The 22,519-nt window shown below is 41.7% G+C and overlaps 2 protein-coding genes across 4 annotated transcripts in view; one reads left to right on the top strand and one right to left on the bottom strand.

Moving 5' to 3' along the window:
- BORCS5 (BLOC-1 related complex subunit 5) overlaps positions 1-7,165 on the bottom strand; it is a 103,058-nt gene extending 95,893 nt beyond the window's left edge. Inside the window, exons 1-2 of one of the 2 annotated variants that reach the window (XM_084507014.1) lie at positions 6,958-7,165; positions 3,747-3,856 (exon numbers count right to left, since the gene is read on the bottom strand). The gene's annotated coding sequence lies outside the window, so the exon portion shown is untranslated. The remainder of the gene's footprint in view (positions 1-3,746; positions 3,857-6,957) is intronic. The other variant, XM_084507015.1, reaches the window with a different exon arrangement.
- A 396-nt stretch (positions 7,166-7,561) lies between these two features.
- LRP6 (LDL receptor related protein 6) overlaps positions 7,562-22,519 on the top strand; it is a 124,555-nt gene continuing 109,597 nt past the window's right edge. For both annotated transcript variants that reach the window (XM_084507006.1, XM_084507005.1), the window contains exons 1-2: positions 7,562-7,773; positions 21,840-22,233. In XM_084507006.1, the coding sequence (XP_084363132.1) occupies positions 7,719-7,773; positions 21,840-22,233 (449 nt within the window). In that variant the 5' untranslated portion in view covers positions 7,562-7,718. The remainder of the gene's footprint in view (positions 7,774-21,839; positions 22,234-22,519) is intronic.

The following is a 22,519-nucleotide window of genomic DNA, read 5'->3' as shown; positions in this document are numbered from 1 at the left end:
CTCTTCTGCTTATACACTGTGATCATTCAGCAGATTAAATAGAGAACGAGTGCAGATTACCCAAACCTTGTTTCATAAAAGCTATAGTATGTGCAGAACTGTGGGTCAGTAGATGGAGAGAGAACAAAGACTAAATAAATGTTCTACAAACATTTTTTATTTGGCCTATCCTTAAGTGATTTGGGTCTTTGGCTCCCATTGTTTTCATTTTGTTTGTTTGTTTTTGTTTTTAACATGGTGACTAGGAGGATACCTTTGATATGTTGGATTTGCAATTTACTGCCACAGTGTACCATGGGAAGCACATATCCTCACTGATGTTTCCCCCACCTAAAGTGCCAAGATTCCTAAACCACAAATGAAGACAGGGCTCTAAACTGGCAGCTCTTTCAACTCGTAGAGTTTTTTTATTTAAAAGAAAAGTGTTTGGGTGAAAATAGCATTTTACACGTATTGTTCAAAGAAAAGATTTCTTAATATGCTAAGATTAAATAGGGATTTTGTTCTGTGTAAGCTCTTTTCAAATCATTCTAAAGGTATTAGATTTTTCACAATTGTAGTAAGGAAAAAAATTAGCAGAAGTTGCATTAACTGCAAAGCTCTGGCACTGAAAAAGGCATTGGAAAGAGCTTTATGAGTCAAGGCTATTCAAACACAATTCTCTGTCTTTTATTTGAAGATCCATGTGACCAACTACTATCTTTGTGGGCTTGGTTGGAGAGGTGGGGAAATAGGGAAAAAAGAGAAATTGATTGGATAGCTTCACTTTTTTTTTTTTTTTTTTTTTTTTTCCTCAAAGGAGAAAATAGGATCTATTTAATCCAGTACTGAATATGATGATTCTTTATTAATAGCTTTATAGCAGGCACAACTCTTTTAATAAATATATTGGGTGTATATGTGTGTGTGGGGAGGTCTTTCTCCGTGTTTTCCTTTCTCACTTATCTACATTTCATTGCCAGGCATACTGGTAGAGTCTTTATCAAAGTCCACGCTGTAAGGAAATTATTCAAAGAACTAATGGAGATGGAAAAGCAGCAAATGAGACTTCAGCCATACATAATCACATCTTCCATCCCTCATCACATGAAGAATGAGTTACAGGTCATAAACCACAGAAATCTTTATATAAAGAAACAGTGGAAGTTTAAGAATCCATATTAATTCATTCTCTAGCAGACAATGAAATCAGTGGCAGACATTTTAGCCAGTGCCAAGGGGTATCACGTGTGGAGCTTTCTGCAATCCTGTGCCTGTATTTCAAATATTTTTTGTAGAGGCTTAGGTGTTTACATTGCTGTTGCCAGTTGATAGTGGAGGCAGAGGAGATAATTTGGCCATTCCCCCCAAGTCCTATAGCTCTGATTCAAAGATCAATATGATTCTATTAAAACAGAAATTCACTAAGTATATTAAGATATATTCAGATATTCACTAAGTGAAGAGGCAAGGCCTGTTTAAAAGGGACAGACTATAGAATCAACCACTGTCAATTATCTTGGTATTTCACTAGTTGAAATGAAGTGAACAAGGACTAATAAAAACTGTTATCAGCATTGTGATTCGTCAATTTCGGGAAGGGAAGGGAAGGGAAGGGAAAAGGAGACAGAAAATGAAAGAAAAAAGAGAAAGACAGAAAAAGAAAGGAAGGAAGAAAAGGTAAAGATTTTGTCCTTGTAGTTTGTGATGAATCTAAACTGAAAGATGCATTTTAAGATTACATAGGTTTTTCTTCAGCCACTAGTGGGCATGGGATCTGCAGGACTTGACCTTGTCTGAAGAAAACTCCTCCAAAATGCAAGGATTGTGAACAATGGATCATCTGTATGAACTTTTTCACTCACATGTTAAGCAATTCATGTGTTTTGCAGTGACTCTTCAGCAATAATAAATTTTAATCATTATGGAAATTAAATAATCTCAGTATGGCAGGCTGGAGAAATGAGCTGACAGGAACATCATGCAGTTCAACAAAAGCAAATGCTGAGACCTGTACCTGGAGAGAAGAAAATCTCATGTACTAGTAGATGCTAGAAGCCAGATGGCGGGAAGTGATGTTTGTAGAAAAGGTATTGGGGATCATGGTAGACACCGTCCCTGGGTGTGTTCAAGGAAAGGTTGGACATGGTGCTTAGGGACATGGTTTAGTGAGTGACATTGATGGTAGGGGGATGGTTGGACCAGATGATCTTGAAGGTCTTTTTCAACCTTAATGATGCTATGATTCTATGTTACCCTGATGAGAGGCTAGAGCCTGAGATGGAAAACGTCATGTGGAACAAGGTAGATAAGGCTGCAATTTGCTAGGTCCTGCAGTTTTGCTACCTAATCTAACCCATAAAAGTGGCCTTAAAGAAAGCTGGAGAGGGACTCTACCAGGGAGTGTAGCGATGGAACCAGGAAGAAAAAAAAATAATCTTGGTTTTCCTTGAAATAGCAAACTGCTACAACATCTCTCATTTTTGTGATCTTACCTTACAAATCGCTTAAACAGTAACATCGTAGATATTAAACGTTAACCATTAGAGGGCACTCTTTTCTACTCTGAGGAAGCGTGCGAGTAACTCGTCCTGATTGTCTAGCCTATTTTGAGGACTTGTCTAACAGCTAATAAAAACAAAACCTCTGAAGTGGTATCATGGTTGACGACACATAGCCTTTTTCTTGAGGTGCTTAGTGTCTTGGCTGAATTGCAGACTAGGTAAATATAAATATATAAAATAAAGATACAGATATAAATATAATATATACTTATAAATATTCTCCCCAGAGTTTGAATTGGAGAGGGATGATTCTCTTTCCCTGTCATAAACTGCAGCTTTCCCATGCACTTCTCTAGTACTGCACTTTAGCCCAGAAGTGGTTATTTCAAATATTTCAGTATATTGCAAATGAGCTCTTTCCTACACACTGATGGTGTGTCACAATGTATATTGCACAAAGATTGAAGTGCTGCATGAATGATTGCTAATTACTGTGACACAGTGACTTACCTTTCTTGACCATAGGCATAAACTCTAGTCATTAATCCCTGTGACTAAAATAGTGTGAATAAATGTACAGTCCTTTACCAGTAACTAATTTTTAGACTTCAAAGGCTACAGTGCAAAGCATAATTGGTAAATATTGTGGATGTGAATTGCAAAATGCTGAGCTCCATGAAAGGGTTCTGAAAAGGAAGTATTCTTAAATTGCTGTTGCTTAAAATGCACGCACATTATGGTTAATAGAGCCCAGATGCTGACTGTTTTTGAAAATCTTAGCAAACTAAAATGAAATAGTGTTTTGGTGTCTGTCAGCCTGAAATGCAATCTCTTTTAAAAGGATGTTTTAGCTGTATCAACCTAGCATTACAGTACTTTACAAATTTTAGAACTATAACTTTCTCAAATGACATTTTTTTATAATTTGGCTTTGAAACGTAGCCATGGCTAAATATTCATAAGGAAAGTATTGGACTTGCCCTGTGGTCTGGTGAGCAGTGCCAAATTGAAATCAGAATCCTATGTGGTTCACACTGAAAACACTATAGCTGAAGGAGCGTATCCTGAGGCTGTGCTGTTTTCAACTCCCTGGGAGATGTAACAGGAGAAAAGAGGTAGTAGGTGAACAGCCTGACCTTGGATATACCATCAGCAGGAGCCCAAGCACTCCTCGAAAGGTGTAAAGAAAATGTCCAAGCCTTTGGAGTCATCTATTTCATATTCCCCCTTGGGGTTATCACTGGCTTCCCAATGGAAGCTTACCTGTATGCTCAGCTGAAGTCAAGCACCTTCTCCTCTGTGAAGTTTTGTTGTAAGGCTGTTTTCAGCCACAAAGAAATGCAGTTCTCATCCAGGGCACCAGGCAACATCTTCTGGAAGAGGAGATGGGAAAGAAAGAATGGGTGTTACACATAATGGGGAAAAAAATATGTAGTACTGAAGAGCAAGGAGAAGAGTAAATTCTAATTCTGTGATATGATAAAAAAAGGGACTTGATTAGATGTTTGAGGGGAAAATTGCCACAGAAGTAGCAACAGTGCTATTTTTTCTTTTTTGACAGACTGTGGGGAACCCTGCAGCCAGTAGCTGTGAAGATAAATGAGGTCTCCCAGCCTGGAGAAAATTTCCAGAATAGAGAAATGGCTATCAATCCACAGAAGTCCGCTCATAAGTTGCCCAAGTCCTGTTGAAAAGATGCAGTTAATATGGTATGGGAGCGAAAGTGGGGGAAAAAGTATTTTGGCTTATTACTGAACTTTAAGAAGGGATAGATGATGATCAGGTATTCTCTTCATCAAAAGAGTAACACTATGGAGAACCCATTGCTCTTGGAACAGGACAAACCTTGTCAGGCATGCATATCATATTTCTTAGAGCTGATCGTGTATTGGGAAAGAGTTGGATGAAGTACTTTTGTTTATGAATATCAACTGTATGACCTAAGTGAAATGGCAAGGCGATGATTCTGGGAGTCAGGGTGTCTTATTATATCTGCGAAATGGTTTTAGCAGACAACACTGGCAAAGTCATCACTACATCATGTCCCATTTCCTAAGCTACTTTGCTGCAGTCTTTCCTGCTGGGGGCAAGAGAGGACTTGAGCTAGAGTTTCAGTATGAATCTGTGCCCTTTTGAAGTCGGTGAGGGTTTTGCCATTGACTTCAGAGGGACCAGGATTTCACCACGCCATGCCCATTCATTCTTGTTGAGACATTCAGTGAGAGAGCTAATTATGATAGTGGTTTCTGTGATGTGGGCAGCCACAAATTCATTTGCTGAGCAGCCATCTTCTCCTAGCAGCTTTTGCTCATTAGGGACTTTAGCCCCAGTCCTACAAAGGATCCCTCTGACTTCCCTGGAACCCAGGGCACCATTCAAAGATGCAGAGACCTTGGCTGTTGCTACTGGTTCCAGGAGCCCCAGCTGCCTCTATTTGCTGTCCTCTGTGACTGGCAGAACTGTTGGTGAGGCTGCATTAGGAACCAAAACAGGGAAATAACCTGAGCATAAAGAAATCTATGTGAAAGCTCTTGTATAATTGAATCACCATCCAAGTCTGGGGGGAAGGGGAAGGCTGTGTAGCCTTCTGGACAATGGAAGCCTTTGATGGGATTCAAACTAGCAAATGAAGATTTCTGTTCATAAGGTTAATAAAAATGCTCATACCCAACAAGATGAGCTCCAGCAGAATAAACATTCCCTCTCTACTCTCATTTACTTCATTCTGACTTTAAACTCAAATAAGCAACATAATCATTTCAGAGAAATCCCCTCTATCAGCGGCTTTTCTCTGTGAGATATTCTTGCCTCCTCTTTTACTTTGTAAAAATTGCTACAACTGAGTTAAATCTGTGTGTATGAACTAGAAGCAAAGCCAACAAACAGTTAGAACAGAGGTTTAGTCTTGAATCCAAAGCATTGAATAGAAAATGGGTTTGAAAAAAGCTACCTAGGCTTGAGTAGAGAGATGAGGACTGTCTCTAGGAAGGGTGTAAAGAAAAGGGAATAGGCAGAGGCAAGTGAAGCTTCTAATCATTAAATGACTTAGAGGAAATCCTATCAGGAAAGGAAAGGGCTTGAATTATAGGAAAATGGTGAAATGCACCAGCATGAGGGGTGACAGCATATAATGTCTGAAAGCTTAAAATAAAACCAGCCAGCTTGGGCTGCAGGGAAGATGTGAGAGCAAATAGGCAGGGGATCAGGCTCCCAAGGGAGACAGTCAAGACACCAACGTGTTTCCAGCCAAAAAAAGATAAGATGCTAGGGGGAACAGCATGTAGAGAAATGTGTTGTGTGATTCAGGGGTTCAGGCTTGAGGTTTTCCTCAGCTATGCATTACATTATTAAGATACAAAGAATTCATTATAGACTTGCAATTATCCAGAAGCAGTTAATCATCAATCATACAGTTATGAGCACGTAGCATAAGGAAAAAAAAATCCTCTTTATTTCTCTCTGATTCCAATCAGTGAAATAAATTGAATGTTGTGCTCCTTCTGCCTGTCCCTGCAAACCTGGTTGTGATGACATGGGGAAGATGAGGTTTATCTACTTTCTGGTACATTTGTGCATGGGAAGCCCTTTCCCTCATATGGATCTTGCTTGAGCTTGCTCATCTCCCCGGGTGACATGGCAGAGGTTATTTCATCGGGGAGAAGGTCAAGGACAACATTTTGTAATGCAGACCAGCCCCTAGGCAGGTATTGCTTTTGAGTTGTTTAAAAAATAAATAAATAAACGTAAACAACCTTGAAGGTTGGATATATATTTCTTTATATAAAAACTTTTTTTTTTTTTCTCTCCCCAGTAAAACCTGAGAGTCTGATATTATCACATGACTGCAGGAGCCTGATGTTAGACTCAGTCTATGACGCCTGGGCCTTTAATCTGGCCCAGATGTTATCTCCTACTGTAATCACAAGAAAAGCTATGAAAATACATGTTCAACAGATATGAAATTAAAAGTGAAACATTTCCATAAGTTTATAATAACCTTGAGAATAGTACAGACTTCAGGAGGCAAGGACCTCAAATTTTGCTTTGAGTCACTCTACCCCCACAGCATCACCCCAGCAAAGGGCTCTAACAGTCTGGCAGGGAGCCATGAGCATTCAGACTTGGGTTTTCCTTGGAGGAAGTAGATTTTCCTTGGAGAAAGTGGGTTTTCCTTGGAGAAAGTGGGTTTTCCTTGGAGAAATCTCCCTGAAGCAGATCTGGAAAACCGGAGGACACTGTGTTTCCCTGGAAAACCCCTGAAGCAGGTTCAGGAAAACGGATTAGGGGAGGAAAAAAACGGGAGGAAACTCGAGGGAGCTGCGACTGTTTCCCGCGGCGCACAAGGCAGGCGAGGGACGCCTTTTGGCAGGCGAGGCTGTGTGGCCACGGCCCCGTGGGTCGCGGTGCGCTCGCTGCTCGTTTCGCTAAGAAACGGGTGTGCGGGAGGGAGCAGCAGCAGAGGGGCGGCCTTCACCTGGAGGAGGAGGAGGAAGAAGAGGAGGAGGAGGAGCCGTCTTTGTGCTGCCGCTCCGTGCCCGAAAGTAGTCCCGTCCCTGCCGGGCCGGCGTCTCTCCAATCCGCGTTGCTCCCCAAAAGCGGCGTGGAGGGAGAGAGAACGGGGGAGAGCCCCAGGCGGTGCAGTGGCCCCGCAGGAATTTGGGACGACCCCTTCTGCCCCCAGCGGGCACGGAGGGTCCCGCCGCGGCCGTGTGCGTGCGCATGGGGGGAGCGAGCGGGCAGGGGGCGGTGCTGGCATCCCTCCCTCCCTCCCTCCCTCCCTGCATCCATCCATCCGTCCGTCCCTCCTTCTGTCCCTCCTTCCGTCCGTCCCTCCTTCCAGCCGTCCCTCCCTCCGTGCCCGGGGAGGCGGGCGCTGCTCGGGGAGCGGGGCGCGGCGGCCGGGGGAGGAGGAGGAGGAGGAGGAGGAGGAGGAGGAGGAGGCGGCGGCGGCGGCGGCGGCTGTATCCCTGCGCCTGTGCGCGCCCGGAGGAGCCGCGGGGAGCGCTCGGGCTCGGGCTCGGGGGGTGGATGGCGAACGGCCGCGGCCAGGCGGCGGCCGGCATGGGGGGGATCGGCGGAGCGGCGGGGCGAGCGGCCTGCTAGGGGGTGCCTCGCTGCCCCGGCCTTCCTCCTTCTCCTCCTCCTCCTCTCCCCGCCGGCCGGGAAGCATGAACGGGCAGCGGGGCTGCTGCTCCTCGCCGCCGCCCCGCCGGTGAGAGCGCGGAGCGAGGGAAGATGGGGGCCGTCCTGCGCAGCCTGCTCGCCTGCAGTTTTTGTTCCCTGATGAGAGGTGAGCGGGGAGGCGGGAGGAGGAGGAGGAGGAGGCAGGGGAAAAGTTGACGGCTGTGCTGCGAGGGGCCATGTTTGCCCGTGCGGGAGGGGAGCGGCCTGGCGGGGCCCGCTGCGGGGGCAGTGCTCCGCACCTCTCCCGGCATTGTTGTGTCCTCTAACTTAAAACCAAAGCAGAGAAAATAAAAATAAAAACAAAAACACGGATGTCACGCCGGCATCGCCGCGCCGGCCGCAGGAGAAATGATTTTCCTCCTGTCGCTGCCGGGACCCCGGAGAAGTTTGCTGGGTCGTGATCAACGCGCGCGGGGCTGCGCAGGGCCCCCGAGCAGCTCCAGGGGTGTCACTTGGGGTACCCCGGGCCGTCGGTGTTCCGCCCCCCCCTCCAAGGCTCTTGGTCTGGGGGATTTCGTGGTGAGGCAGCCGAGGCGCCCTCGGAGAACGCGCTGCACTCAGCGACAGGGTCCATGCTGGCTCTGGCTGGGGAGAAGTCACCTGTGGTGGCTGCATCTATCCTCTTGCCCTGGTGTTTTTCCCTAGGTGAGGGAAGAGGTTAATTGCTACTAGTTAATCAACCGCACTTTAATGTCGAAAATTAGTCTGTCATTGACATCCGTGGGTTTCAATGAAAGCCAGAGTAAAGGTGACTGAGGCTGAAGGAACTGCTCAGTAGCCAGTCGCTCGGCACTCTGGAAAACAAAAATTTTCCACTCCTCCATATCCCCCCCTTTTTTATTTCTTCTATGCATCTGTTTGCCATATTGTATCCTGTTTGCAAAGATACAAGTATACTTATTTAAATGGACTACGTCACATTTTGTATTCCTATTGTGGCAGCGAAACCTCAATTTTCAAAAGTAAAGTTGGATCCAGAGCATGGAGAGGAATTGTTTCCCGATTAGTTCATTTTATTATGTCACGATCATACCTGGTCCTAATAAACCATTCATTTGGCTCTCACTTGCCATTTAACCCAGTCCAAATGACAACACCAGAAATCATTGGGATGCACACTGTCACACAGTATCAGCATGGTCACAGTCACTTCTTCAAATTAATCTCAAGATAGTGACACGTCCTACCAAAGTTTTTTGCATACCTGATGGTGCTTAATAAGAAACTTTGAGGAAACATTCAGTTTATAAACTATTTAGGCTGTTATCTCTTCTCTTCTCTCACCTTTGTCTATTGCCAAGGACACTTGTATCCAAACAGCACTTCTTTTTCTTCTGTGTTCATGTGCTCCTGTTGTTTGATTGCCTCCCTGGAGTCATTATCTTCTATTTGTGGCATGATAGTAATTTCCCTGATTGTTACTTTATGTAGATATAAACAACAGGAACAGATGAACTCTGAAGAAACAAACAAATCAAATTTTAATGCGTACATCCTCCCTAGTAAACAATCTGTGCAGGTAGAATTGTTTCGAATGAGATGTGTTGAGTTCATAAGAGGTGTCAGCAGTTCCTTAATGAGACAGAGACAGTGCCAGTATCAGTATGAATACATTTATACATGGAAGTAGAGGTAGTTATGAAGTCTGCTGTTTGGTTTGCGAATTCAGTGCTGTGAGGGGTGCCAAGCCAACAGTGTTGGAGACTGAAACCCAGAAACTGGTATATGGGTGGACTACAGCATCCTCTCTGCTTAGAGAACTTGCCTCCCTGTTCTCACTGGCTTAATGCAACAAACAAAACCACCAACAAAACACAAATGGACAGAGGTTTACAACTGAGCCATGATTATTAGTGTAAGAAAACTATGGTAGGCTGGTTTACCAAGCTGGAAAGGAATAAAATTGGTAGCATGGAAGTACAGCACCCTGTGAACTAGTACAGGCTTGAAGTACTGGGCTGTTACTAGCCAGATACAGAAGCACCTCGGAGGACTGTGGTAAGCCAGACCCTACTGACATTTCAAGGGCAGGTATTTAGATTTGTAGGAGGTGGGGGGTTACTGTGATGACAGCCAGCTGTGGAGGTTTTGTGTGCTTGGGTTTTTGTTTGTGTTTCCCCCCCCCCTCCCCGTATTGTGGCTGATGGGAGGAATGGGTTGCTTTCCTGGAACACCCTGAACTGCACCGTGGCCCAGCTGCTGTGCTCCTCTCCTGGTCCCAAGCGCTTCTTGAAACCATTCTCCGGGAGTACTGGGGGGGAAGGAGCAAGACCTGCTTCATGGCAGCATTGCGTGTTCTTCGTGGCAGCTGTGAAACCAATGCAGTTCATGGTAGAGGTAGCTGGCAGTTGCAGAGAGGCAACAGCAGTGGCATCATATCTGTCAGGGAGCTACAGAGATCTGTGAAACAGGTTTCAACTTATTAAAAAGTGTTAAAGAGGTAGTTCTGCCTTCACAAGTATTCTTGGCTTACTTTTCCTACAGAAATACATGTAACTCTCCGGTCAGCATGCTGTTGCTGTTTTGTTTTTTAAAACCTGACCATGCAGAACACTCACAAAGCTCTCGCTTGAATAGGGGTCTTATAAATTATGTTTGTGCATACTTACTGAATGTTGCAGACCTCTGGGCTTAAGGTCAGGTAGTGAAGGAATGAAAATGGCTGTTTGGTAATGGGCATTTTAAAACCCCTTCTTCTCTTATGTGTTCAGAAGAGAGTTTGTCTAAATCTGTTGTTATTAGTAACTTGCTTTGATCAGCAGAACATCTTTGCTTTTTTTTTTTTTGTGTGTGTGTGTCTTTTTTAGATGCTCTCATTTATACGCAGTTTAGAGGAGCTTAATGTTCAAGACTTGTTAAGCTGTAACTGGGGTATTTGTGCACATTTTTCCACCAAAAGTCCAGAAATGGGACCAAGCTTTTTACCTCTGAAGCAGGCAGGCTGGAGGTGAACCATGGGGTTTAATCTGGAGCTACCTTTTTACTTTCCAGGCTAAAGGTCTCTTGACCTAGGACTAGACAATACTTACATTTTGACAGAATAACTTTGAAATGTCTTCTTTATTTTTATTTTTGATTTTTTGTCATCACCATGATGTATTACTCCACCCAAGCTTGAATAGACCGTATTCTGGTCATGTTTTTCCATTGTATGATTCCTCAGAAATCAGCATAACTTTGTCTGCTGTGGTTTCCAATGCATTTTCCTCTTTCATCTCTCCATAGAGCAGTCTAAAATTAGTGTGATCTAAGGTGTTATAAAATCCACCATTACTTTAATAGTTTTTGCAGTTGCATCTCTGTGATAGCTCACTATCATCAGATTGCTTTAGCTTTTTATTTTTGTAATTTTTCACTGAAAAATTAAGATGGAAAGGATGATGGATTTTTTTTTATGCCTGGGAGGTAAGGTGAAGTAGTTGTTTATGGCAAGGTGCGCTGAAAATGTGAGGAAGTTCTGGGTATATGGATGAAGCTGTGTATATCTGCTCACAGGTGTGTAAAGATGATGGGCTTCTTTTATCCTTCGGTGGAGTTCTATACAGATACTTGGGTGAAAATCTTTGCTCGTTTCCCAGCAATACTGGTTAGAGGAGCATTAATCAGGTTTCCTTTTTTCCCTTATGAATTGATAACATCTGCACTTCCTGAGTTGCAGATAATGAGGGAATTTGGCTGGAAGTTGTAGAATGGGTAGAAGCTTTTTTTTTTGGAGGAAGATAGGTCAGGAGCTGGGGTGTAGGAACCTTTTAAACTCTGTCTTTGGGAGCTGAAGAAATCTGATTCCTTTGGACATATGTAATCCACCTTTATGATGATGTCGCATCTCAAAAATGCCAGCTTCAAAATATCTGCTGCAGTGTATATAATATGGGATTTACTTTTTCGTTCAAATCAAGTAGAGCACAGATAATTTTTTATTTTTATTTTTTCCTTCTGAGGGAGTGGCATAGGGGAAGAAAAAAGGGAGAAATAGCTCTCAGCTTCTGATCTGTCACTATTCATCTCTTTTGGCAGCCGGTCTTCAGGATTAGACACTGTATTCTTTGTGCCCAGCACATTTAACCTCGTTAATTTCCTATGAAACACTAACTTCTAGGCTTGCTTTGCTGGTGGCTTCTTCCAGAGAGTCCCCATCCTTGTACAACAGGGAGGAGAACTTGTTATTGCTGAGCAGCACCAGAAATGCATTTTTTTGTAGAGCTTTGTTGTGTGCTGCTGCTTTGGGCAGGGTCTCAGACCTGAGTGCCCAGGTATGTGGCCAGCTCTTCTCCCAGCACTCCTACTGGGGAGCCCGCACAGTATCCACAGCCTCACCTGGGAGAGGTTTGGTTTGTATGCTATATGTGGCTGGTAAAATCCAGTGCTGCCACCCACTTCTCTGATGACACATGAAGGGCTTTTGTACTTCGACAGCATGGTTTACCTTGGAAAGGAATTTCCCACAGGTGGGCTTGTACTAGCGAGTGGTGGAAGTCTCTTCAAAAGCCATGGGGGGATGCGGCTGCCTCAGAGACTTGGGGAGCAGTTGCTGTTCTTTCTCTCAGAAAACAGCTGGCATTGCTTTTGTGGAAGTGGAGCCGTTGAACCTAAATTCTGTGGCTGTCAGTGTGTGGATGGGATGCCTGCAATGAGCATGCAGTGACCATTTACACTTCTCAGCCAAGCACTTTGTAGTGACTGCTCTTCTAGAGGGCAGTTGCTAGTGCCTTTCTTCATGAGGTGAAAGAAGTTTTCTCCTCTAATAATCTGTACTTATACAACTTGCACCTTGCTTGTGTAGTTTCAAAGTTTACACTTCTGAGTATAACACGCTGTAAACAAAGGAACTGGAACTTTTATGGTAATTGTCCAAGGCTCGGATGCAGAAAGCATTGCATCTCGAATGCATTGCACGTAAATGCTGGGTATTGACACCCTAAATGTTAAGCAACTTTTTCCTATTTATATTTGTCAGGCACGTTAACACAGAGAGCCTTCCTTAAGCTGTCTGGATATCCTTGTAGTTAATAAATACTTATGGAAAGAGATTCCCAGGTAGTAGGCTCAATGTTTGCTTCACATGGTCTGACTCCAATGGTGTTTGCAAGCAGAAATGAGCTTGTTGTTGTTTTTCCTTTTTGTTATGCTCCCCTGTGCTGTGGTTATGAAAATAGGGGAGTTCTTTGTCTCCTTGTGATTACCATGCTACAGACCTTTCTATTTCAGTGCAGTTGGCACAGTCCCTACCGATTTGCAAATAGAGTCAGACCTACCAATCAATGAATACAATGTGACTACTGTAATACCATTTGATTTTCAGTGTACTTTTAAGAAGATACTTTTCGAAGTGTAGGTGGGAAAAAAAAAAAAAAAAAAAAGCTATGGCTTAGTAATATTTTGTTTCCTTTGCAAACTGTTATAAACTTCTGAGAAAGTATGTTAGCTTAAATAGAAGGAATGCTTTTTGAGTTTCAATATTTATATGAATAGAACAATAATAAAGTGTTTTAAATATAAACAGACATGGAAAATGGCAATGTTCATACAGATTTTTTCAGTATCTTGTTACAGGATCACATTACCTAAATAGAATTACTCCCTCGTGATATAATCAATGTGGCAGAAATGGGATTATAGTTTTAATTCTGTTTATGAGGGCCATGTGTGAGCTCTTGATGTCAGATTTGAAAAGTAATCATATGAGAGACAGAAAATCTTAATCAACTAGCTATATAATTTTGTTTGATCAAAAATAATTTGTTTTCTTTCTCTGTGATACTGTAATGTAATATTCTCATTTATATTTTCCCCCCTACCTGTTCCAAATGGAAAAACATTTTTATTTTTTTTTTAGTGTTTATGCCTCCAAAACATCTCAGTAATGAGCGTTCTTCTCTATAAGTTGTCAAACAGTTCTAGAAGGTGGCTGCTGTGTTTGTTTAAACTCTTGAAGTTAAGAGCATGTAAAAGATGACTTAGAAATATTTTCATTTGATTGCTGTTCTGTCAAAGCAGTGAATAATTTTTTTGCTTGTACTCATAGTATTAGTATTAATTAAAATGCTGACACTGCAGAAATCCAAAAATCCTCTTGCCCACACAAGGATTAGGAGAGTAGATATATTAAAGTTAAGAACAATGGAGGAGTAGGAAAAATAATTTGTAAACCTTGTAGTGACTCTTATTAGATCAATTTGGAAAACACATTTGTGTTTTAATAAATCAGAAACTTAACTGAGGCTCAACGGTCAATATTTACCCTGTAGGTAATAGTAATGTTCATAGGTAATATAATTCCAAATTGGTTGGTGTGTGTGTGTGTGTGCGTTTATGGATTGTTAGATTATTTTTTTTTTGATTACCAGAATTAAGTTGTATTCAATAGGAAAAAGATCAGCATTTGCATTTTTTGAATGGTCCTCTCTGTGTCTCTATATATTTTTTCATGCATAAAAATGAATAATTTCTAATGTAAGGCTGTTGAAGATTTTACATTAATTATGATGTGAGAGTATTCTGGGAATTTAAAAATGACTAAAACAAAACATGCAGGTCCAACTGTGTTTTAAAGAAAAAAAAAGTGCAACAATTTTCAAAATTCTTGAAGTATGTGTCCATCTTTCTTTACCCTTTAAAAGTAGTCCCTAACTGTTCATTTGAGCTGGAATAGTTATTTACTAATCTGTAGTAAATGTAATATAGTCTTAAGTCTTAGACTGCTTAAAGTGCAGTTTTGGTTTGAGAACTTTTTTCCCTTTGGCTGATGGAAAGTTTAGCTTTAAGCTTGCACTGTGAGTATTTTGTTTCAGTTTTCTTATAAATCTGTTTTCTATTTGTGTGAATTGTGGCATCAAATCCTTCATTTTTTGCAATTTTTTTAATACTGTTCTGTCTCAAGGAAAGTATTGTAACTATGAGAGAAACAAAATCTGTGAACTTGTATGGACAAAAAATAGTGTTTTACTAGTAGGAGGTATAGCTTGTTTTTTATTCTCAGTATTTGTTATGATGGATGAACTGACAAAGGTACCATTCACCAAGCTTGATCTGGCAAGTACAACACAAAGTAATCACTGGAGAGCTGGTATGTTGTTAGATGAAGAATCGCAGAGGAGTGGAGATGAAAATGTGATAAGGCTTTTGAGGCAGTGGAGCCTTCTACTCTCCCCCTAATCAGTTGCATGTTTATGTCACAGCTGAGGGCTGTCACTTACTCTGGCATTGCACTTAGCAGTGCTGACAACTTTTTCTTGTTTGTCAGTCATTCAGTCCTCCAGCTGGGGTCTTTTGTGCTGAATTCTGAGGTCATGCTTTACAGCAACTTCCTAAGAGTGCTTCAAAAAAACTAAAGAAGAGGACAAGTAAACTTAAGGGCTTTTTATGTTTTGATTTTTTTTTTTTTTAAACTTGATGATATACACTGTTGCACTTAAAGAAACATTAAGCAAAGCACCATATAGGCGAAGCATGCCAGCTGGGATAAGTTGCTGAAAGTGTCATCTAAGGGTAGCTCAATGACTGTGAACTTCTTGTCCATGTGGAAAAGGAGTTGTTAGTTTCAAGGTGAACTAGTGTGCTGCGGCTCAGTGCATCCCCAAGCAGGTGTGCCAGCCAGCCCATGGGCCATGATCATTCCAGGCTAGCAGCAAACTTTGGAGCATTCCTGTCTCAGTTGGCTGAGGTGTGCAAGGTGTATCTGGTGGCTGCCAGCCTCTCCAGGCCCTGGGAAATGGGCTGCCTCTGCTACTGCACCCCAGCACCATCAGTGCTCTAATTCAGTGCAGGGACTTAAACAGTGCCTTTCAGCAACATCATGAGGGGTTTGATGCAGGATTTTTGGTTTGTTTTCTTACTCTTAGAAACTCTGTTGGCAATAATGACACCAGAAAGTATGAAGGGTAGTGTTTGTTTTGTCATTGTTTTTGTTTGTTTGTTTTCTTGCCGCTTTTTGGCTCCTCCTTATAAGCAACAGGATTGTGGCAGAAGGTCAGTATTAGATGACAGTGCTGCTGCAAGCAGATGCCTGATCAGGGAGCAGAACACCCTGCTCATCCTAGGCTGTTGTGAGCAAGACAGATTCGGCATATTAAGTTATGGATGGCTCTCTGTCAGAGTGGTGTCTTTTATCCCCCATGAGAGTGCAATGGAAAGAGTAGGAGAGTCAGTGTTATGCAAAGATGAGCCAAGTCACCTTTTCCTTACTGAGATGGGCAGTTGACGTGAGTGTGCTACCAAATGCTGAGGCATGCTCTGATAATTTGGAAATGATCAACTGCCAGCTTTTTAGATCTGTTGCTGACAAGCTGATTTCATGGGTGATGCCTGGCATTGAGAAAGTTATTTGCATGGTATACACTGGTGTTCATGGTGTACTTCAGTCATATGTGCTTTTGTTATACTGTGCCAGGTCTGCTGACTTTGTATTCCTGGACTTGGCATTTCTGTCCTTCCATGTACTTTTTTTCCTCATTCTTCTACCCCCATCCTTGCAGTTCCTTAGTAAAAGAAGTGTTTTTCCTATTATTGAGCAGGTTAAACAATGATGTGCTGACTTTTATCAGCAGGTCTCGCCTTTGTCTCCACAGCTCTTATCTGGCCAAAGTCCTGCAAAATTAACAGTAGAGACTTGGTACAGAATCCAGGTGCCATTGTTGTTGTTTGGTGTCTTTGCTTTTGCACGGATGTTTTCACTCTTCTCATTCATTGGCAAGCCTGGCTGTTCCTGTCACCTTTTGAGTTGCCACCTGAACAGTCCTTGGATGTCTTTGGGATGTGGAATAAGCTTTAGGTTAGCTGAAAAGAGGAGAGAAGGACCTATTGGAAAAGTTTGGGCTGCCTCAGGCTTGTTTACTAAAGTCTGATTGCCTGCAGTGTCCTGTAGGTATATTTGTGAGAACAAGGAGGTTTGGATAGAAGAGAGCTCTCCATTCATAGTGAAGGTGGAATGGGGACTACTGTGAAGTTCATTAGTCTGTGTAAAAACAATTGTGTGGGATACATCAGGAAGGATGTTGTGATGAGCCACATGGTGTAAATCCTGGTGCTTGCTGTGCTGAAATGCCTATATATTTCCTGGAGATCTTTTTTTTTTTTTTTTCCTTGAAAATAGAAATCATCACTGGATGTGTTTCTTGAGGATGGGTCCCTGATTTGGGGGGAAGCTTTGTTTTTCTTTGCAACATACCTCTCTTCTGATTGATATGTCTCCCAGGCTTTTATTCCCAATGTTATCTCAACTGTCCATGACGACACTTACTCACTACAAACACTGCATTCAGTTAGTTTTCCAAAGAACGATGAAGTCTTGATTTCTGACTGCAGCTCTCCCCCTGCTCCCACATGAGGGGTGGAACCAAAAGTCACAACTCCTGACAAATCTTTTCCTTCTTGCTCCTCCAGGCTGACCAGCAGGATTTGAATATGCACTGAAACTAAATACACAGAGTTCTTTTTAAGCATAAGCAGTGATGGAGAAACTTGAAACCTGGGGAGGAAAGGAGAGTCCTCACAATTTGACTGTGTCAGAACACTCTCCACCGAGAGAGTTTTTCTTACATTCTTATGTTGGCTGTCTGTGGGATGTAGTGGGAATGGGGAGGATTGTAGTACATACAAGGAGCTTTCTGTGCAGGATGGCTTTGAGGAGGTTGCAGTTACTGGTCTTTGCTGGTTATCTATACCCAATCCTCCGCTTTTTTTTCCTTTGCAGTTGGTATATGGGTGCATGTTATTCTATCACAGTGCCTGGTAAATTCTCTGTGCTTTCTGCGCCTCATCCAAGATGGTGTGTGTTTGCTTGGTGCATCTCATCACTGTGTCTACTCTTCTCCAGTTTTTGTTTGCTGTCCTTGTGGCAGTGAGCTTGGCAGTATTGGTTCACCATCAGGTGCTCAAACTTCTTCACTGAGACATTTAAGAGAGGGAGTTTTCTCTTTCTAGTTTGAGGACATCTTCCAATGTAGCAATCCCTCCGCTTATTAGCAGTGGCCGTCTGCATGGATACTTTGTCCGTAATGTGTGCACCTGCCTAGTATGACTGGCTGGGCCACGTTGGGATTCTGGCAAAGGTTGCCACAAATTTTGGTGGCCACCTCTCATCTGGCCTAAATTTTGGGTTCACAAACACCTGGTTCAGCTAATTTGTCAAAGGTGATGTAGCCCTGCCTTTTCCTGTTGTGCTAGTCTTACATTTATCTGCTTTTGTTCTGAACTGGTTCTGGCTGACAACTGGCTGAAAACTGCTTTTTGGTGGGTGAGGAAAGGGTACGGTAGCTTTCTGCTAGTTTAGCTCCCTGCGTTGTCTCGCTGTGGTATTAGGTGAGTGCTAGTGCCAGTGCAAAAGAGAGCTTGGAAACCTACAGCTGAAAGTGGAGCTGAGGAGAAAGGATGTGGCTGCAGTCACATCTTGAGCAGATCTAACAGGCTGCCAATAAAAGCAGAGAGAGCTGCTCCCCCTTCCAGTACCCTGCTGCTCGCCTTATGTTAGTTTTGGATTTCGCTGGATCTCTTCTTGAGTTGATTCAACTTGCTCACCCAGTCAAACCTTTCACTGATGTAATAACTTGAATCAGCTTGGGAAAGGGCCCATAAGTAAGTGATGGGGTAGAACAGCATAGTTGAGGGTTGCGAATGAGGAAAAAAGGGGGTTGGGGAAAATGAGGTGATACTAATTGTATTAACCAGGCTAAAGTCCCTATGAGTGAAAGAGAATGAGCCTGATGAAGGGTAATGCTGACCTCATGATGCCCAGAAGTGTTATGGATGGATCACCCGGAGCGGAAAGAAAGCAAGTAGGAACTTGTGGAAGTGGCATCTCGATTAGTTAAAGAAAAGTATGACAAATTCAAATAGCTTCAAGTTTCTTCTTGAATATTAAAAAAATAAATAATAGTATTAAAACGTTGAAAAATTATTTTATTTGTTAATTGATTTTTATTCCTACTGCTTCATCCCTTTGCATCCTGTGGGCCGCAGTATTTTTAAGCCACAATTTTTGTTGTGGTTCAGATGTGTTAAACCTTAATTTGTGTAACTTTTGTAGTCTCTAAACAAATATTTGTTCTTGCTGGTGGATATAAAAAAAGGCTATTTTGAAACCAAGTCTAGCTTTTACTCTGTATTGGGTACTTTCCCCTAGTTAAAAGAATAAACTACATGTAGGTCTCTCAGGTGGTAGATGACGTGATAACTTTCACTATGGTTTCAATTGCCGATTTCTAAGATGGTTGTTTTTCCTTTTGCTTTAAAAGAGTGTAAGTACTTCTTTTCAATGTATTATACTTTGATGCAGTTAATATGTGTATTTATGATGTATATCAAAAGGAAAAGTAGAAACATATGTAAAGAGTTCAGCTTTGACTTCTTTAAAAAAAAAAAAAAATCAAATCTGAGTTGCATCTCCTTGCCCCATTGCAACTTAAACTGTGAAATAGTTGCATAGCTATGAAAGGAATTTCTCTTGGATTTCTTCCCTTTAGTTATTAGTATAGTTCATAACTGTGTTATTCAAGACAGCATTGTTGGGTCCTGTGTCTCTTTCAGAGTGAGTTATATGGAGCAGGATGGGATCTTCTGCCCCATTTCTCCCTTTGGCATTGCTGTTTGAGTCAAGTAAATAGCAGAGATGATACTTGGTACTAACGCTGCCAACTTCAATAATTAGATTTTATAGGATATTGAAGCCTCCGTGTTTTCTGGGAAGGGTTGGAGAGGGTGGGGGAACAAACTTGTTTTTTATTATTTTGGTGATGCATACTTCATTCCTGAATGTCGCAACAAATTGGAAAGCTTAATATCCTCATCTGCCAGCCCTGTGGAATGCGCTACAAGTTGCAGCTTTGAATCAATCTGTATGAAACTGCTCATCCTAAGTGTAGCTGTGTTCATTCTGAGCTGTCACTCAAATAACTGGTATCATTCATGAAAAGGATGCTTTCTCCAACTGTTCCTTGGCCAGCTCTGAGCTCCAACAACGAGTGAATAACCTATGCAGTGCAGTTGTGTTAGGCTCAGCTGTGCCTTCAGGCCTCAGTGATTACACTTAACATGACTGGTGTTCCAATTCACTGCATTCTGTGTGCATGGGTACTCTTGCTCTGTGTTGTACATAATAATGGAGCCTGTACTCATTTGTGCCTGGATTTACCTTTTTTCAAATGCTGGGCATGCTGTCTTATTAGAGAGAACTCTGCCAGTTGGCTGCACATTTCACATGGTGCTTTGGGTGACATTGAGCTGGCTATTAATGAGATTTTTCAAGTCATAGTTGTATGCAAGCTTTAAAAAGTAGATTATTGTATTGCATGTCTCTTTTTTATCATTCTCAGTTTACCACGCAGGTTTTTTTTTGTTTGTTTTCTTCTGGGAATGCAGTCTTTGTAAGCAACCTGCACTTAAGGAAACTCTACTGTGATTCATTTTGAATCTTTAGGATATGGAAAATTATGCAAGGAAGGGAAGGAGATAGCAAAGTAAGGTAATAAACATACTTAATAAAAGGTTTCTGCTTTATGATTTAAAGATGTCTACCCCTTCTCCATAGAAATATAATCTCTAAACTGAATATTTTGCTGCACAATTAAAAACTTGTTTTCTGGAGGGGGAGTACAAATTTAACATCCTTAAAAACAAAAAAGCTCCCCCCCTAGCTATTCAGGTATCTTTCTTCTAAAGTTGGCATGAATCAATTTATATTCAGTACTTCTAAACTTAGGCAGACAGCCTGAACAATTTAGTTTTCAAAAAGAAAAAGAAAGAAAATAGCTTCCAAAGATATAACAGCACTTGTTTAATTTGTTCAGTTAGAGGTAGATTAAGGAACTTCTTAGTCCCTTCAGCTTCTCCCAGTACACGTGGCAGTGTCTTTGATAAACAGTTTTGCAGTAATGAGGGGAGTAGCCTGCTCCTGGAAACTAGCTTTAGAATTTTCTAAAGCATGTATTTGTTAGGTGTTAATATTTCTAATTTTAGTGTGGGATTCTGAATGCATTGTGATTTCTCATGCAAGAACTGTATCTGTTCTGGCAGTGTAACCATTTACATTCAGACAGGCACATCTTTGGCTCTGAAATTAGGGCTTTGAGTTAGGACATACATCCTGCTAGAAATTTAATATGCCTACTTATCCTAACAAATAAATCTGGAGGATTTTTGTTAATTTTGTGTGGTGGCAGATAGACAAGTGTTCAGTATGCCAACTACTCTATGTCTAGATGCTGCTGTACAGCTCCACTGCTACAGTGACTGAGTAAACACAGGGAAAGGTAGATATGTTTAGTGGTAAAAACTGTGTACCTTATGTAAAAGTAGGAACGAGGACAGAATTTTCATAATGTTATATATAGCTTGTGGTTAAGGACAATTAAAGGGGCATATTACGTTTAAAAAAAATGGTTGCTTCATGATTGCTTCTTTCCATTAATTGTATTAGTCAGGTATCATGTATGAAAAATGTACTGACCGTGCAAACTGATACAGTAAGCAAATAAGAGGAGTGGAGCTGAGTTTGAAATAACTCACTGTGGTTCACTCATGTGGGTGTATTTTTCTCCCTATCTCTTCATACCAATATTGACACTTAAATATATATATATATTCCTTTAATTTTCTGTGCACTTTTTATTTGTATGTATTATATGTAAAATATCCAAGATACATAATTTCAGAGAGTATCAACACACACACATGTCTTTGATAGCCTGACATGAATTATGCTTTTATAGAAGCTTGTGCGGTGTATATTACTAAATTCTGGCAATAAATAAATAAATAAATAAATATTTTTGCTCTTGTGGGCCAGTACTGAGTGCTTATAAAGCTGCTTTAACCTCATCTTTCATATTCTTATTTAAGCATCCTTCTGTACAGAACAGTGTCATTTGGGCACTTCAAACCTCCATTTTCTTTGTTCTCTGCCTTCTTCTTTAATCTTATTTTAATAATGCACAGCCCAGAATAATGAGCTGCCCATTACCAAGTTACCATCTTGAGTTGTAGCACAGTTGAAAGACTTCGATTTGAGTCTGTGCTTTTCAGTCAAACTTCAAAATGTCCCCCTGCCTCTTTTTTTGTTCTCTTTCCCTTACATTAGTAGTTGCGCTATGACGGTACATCAGGCCATAAATTGTCCTTAGTAGGAGTGTTGTTAATGCATCTGCCTGTCCCCCCACCCCTTATTTCTCCCACTTGAAGCTGCCCCGCTGTTGCTGTATGCAAACCGACGTGACCTGCGCTTGGTGGACGCTGCACATGGGAAGGAGAACGCCACTGTGATCGTGGGCGGCCTAGAGGACGCGGCAGCAGTGGACTTCGTGTTTGTGAAGGGGCTGATATACTGGAGTGATGTAAGTGAAGAAGCCATTAAACGAACAGAATTCAATAAGTCTGGGAGTGTACAAAATGTGGTCATCTCTGGACTTTTGTCACCTGATGGGCTGGCATGTGACTGGCTGGGAGAGAAATTATACTGGACAGATTCTGAAACAAATCGGATTGAAGTTTCCAATTTAGACGGATCACTGAGGAAAGTTTTGTTTTGGCAAGAATTGGATCAGCCCAGAGCAATTGCCTTAGATCCTGCAAGAGGGTAAGTCTTTGTCAAAATACTTGTGACTACGACCATTTCTTCTATGGCTTGTTTGCTAAGTGATTTTAAATACTCGATGGCACTGTTATTGAAGTTATTCTGATTCATTTTGCATTATTTGCTTCTCTATTATTGTGCCTTGAAAATAATTTGCACTTCTGGAAATGCTTTTATCTTGGTTTGTGAACAACTAGAAATCATCAGGCATTCAAAAAAAAAATAAATTATTTTGGCAGTAGTGCAGATGATAAACAGAAATTCTAAGGTGAAAATGTGTAATCTGCTT

Source organism: Aythya ferina (assembly GCF_964211825.1).
Source record: "Aythya ferina genome assembly, chromosome: 1".
Classification (NCBI taxonomy): Eukaryota; Metazoa; Chordata; class Aves; order Anseriformes; family Anatidae; genus Aythya; species Aythya ferina.
This window is presented reverse-complemented; position numbering and strand designations above follow the sequence as displayed.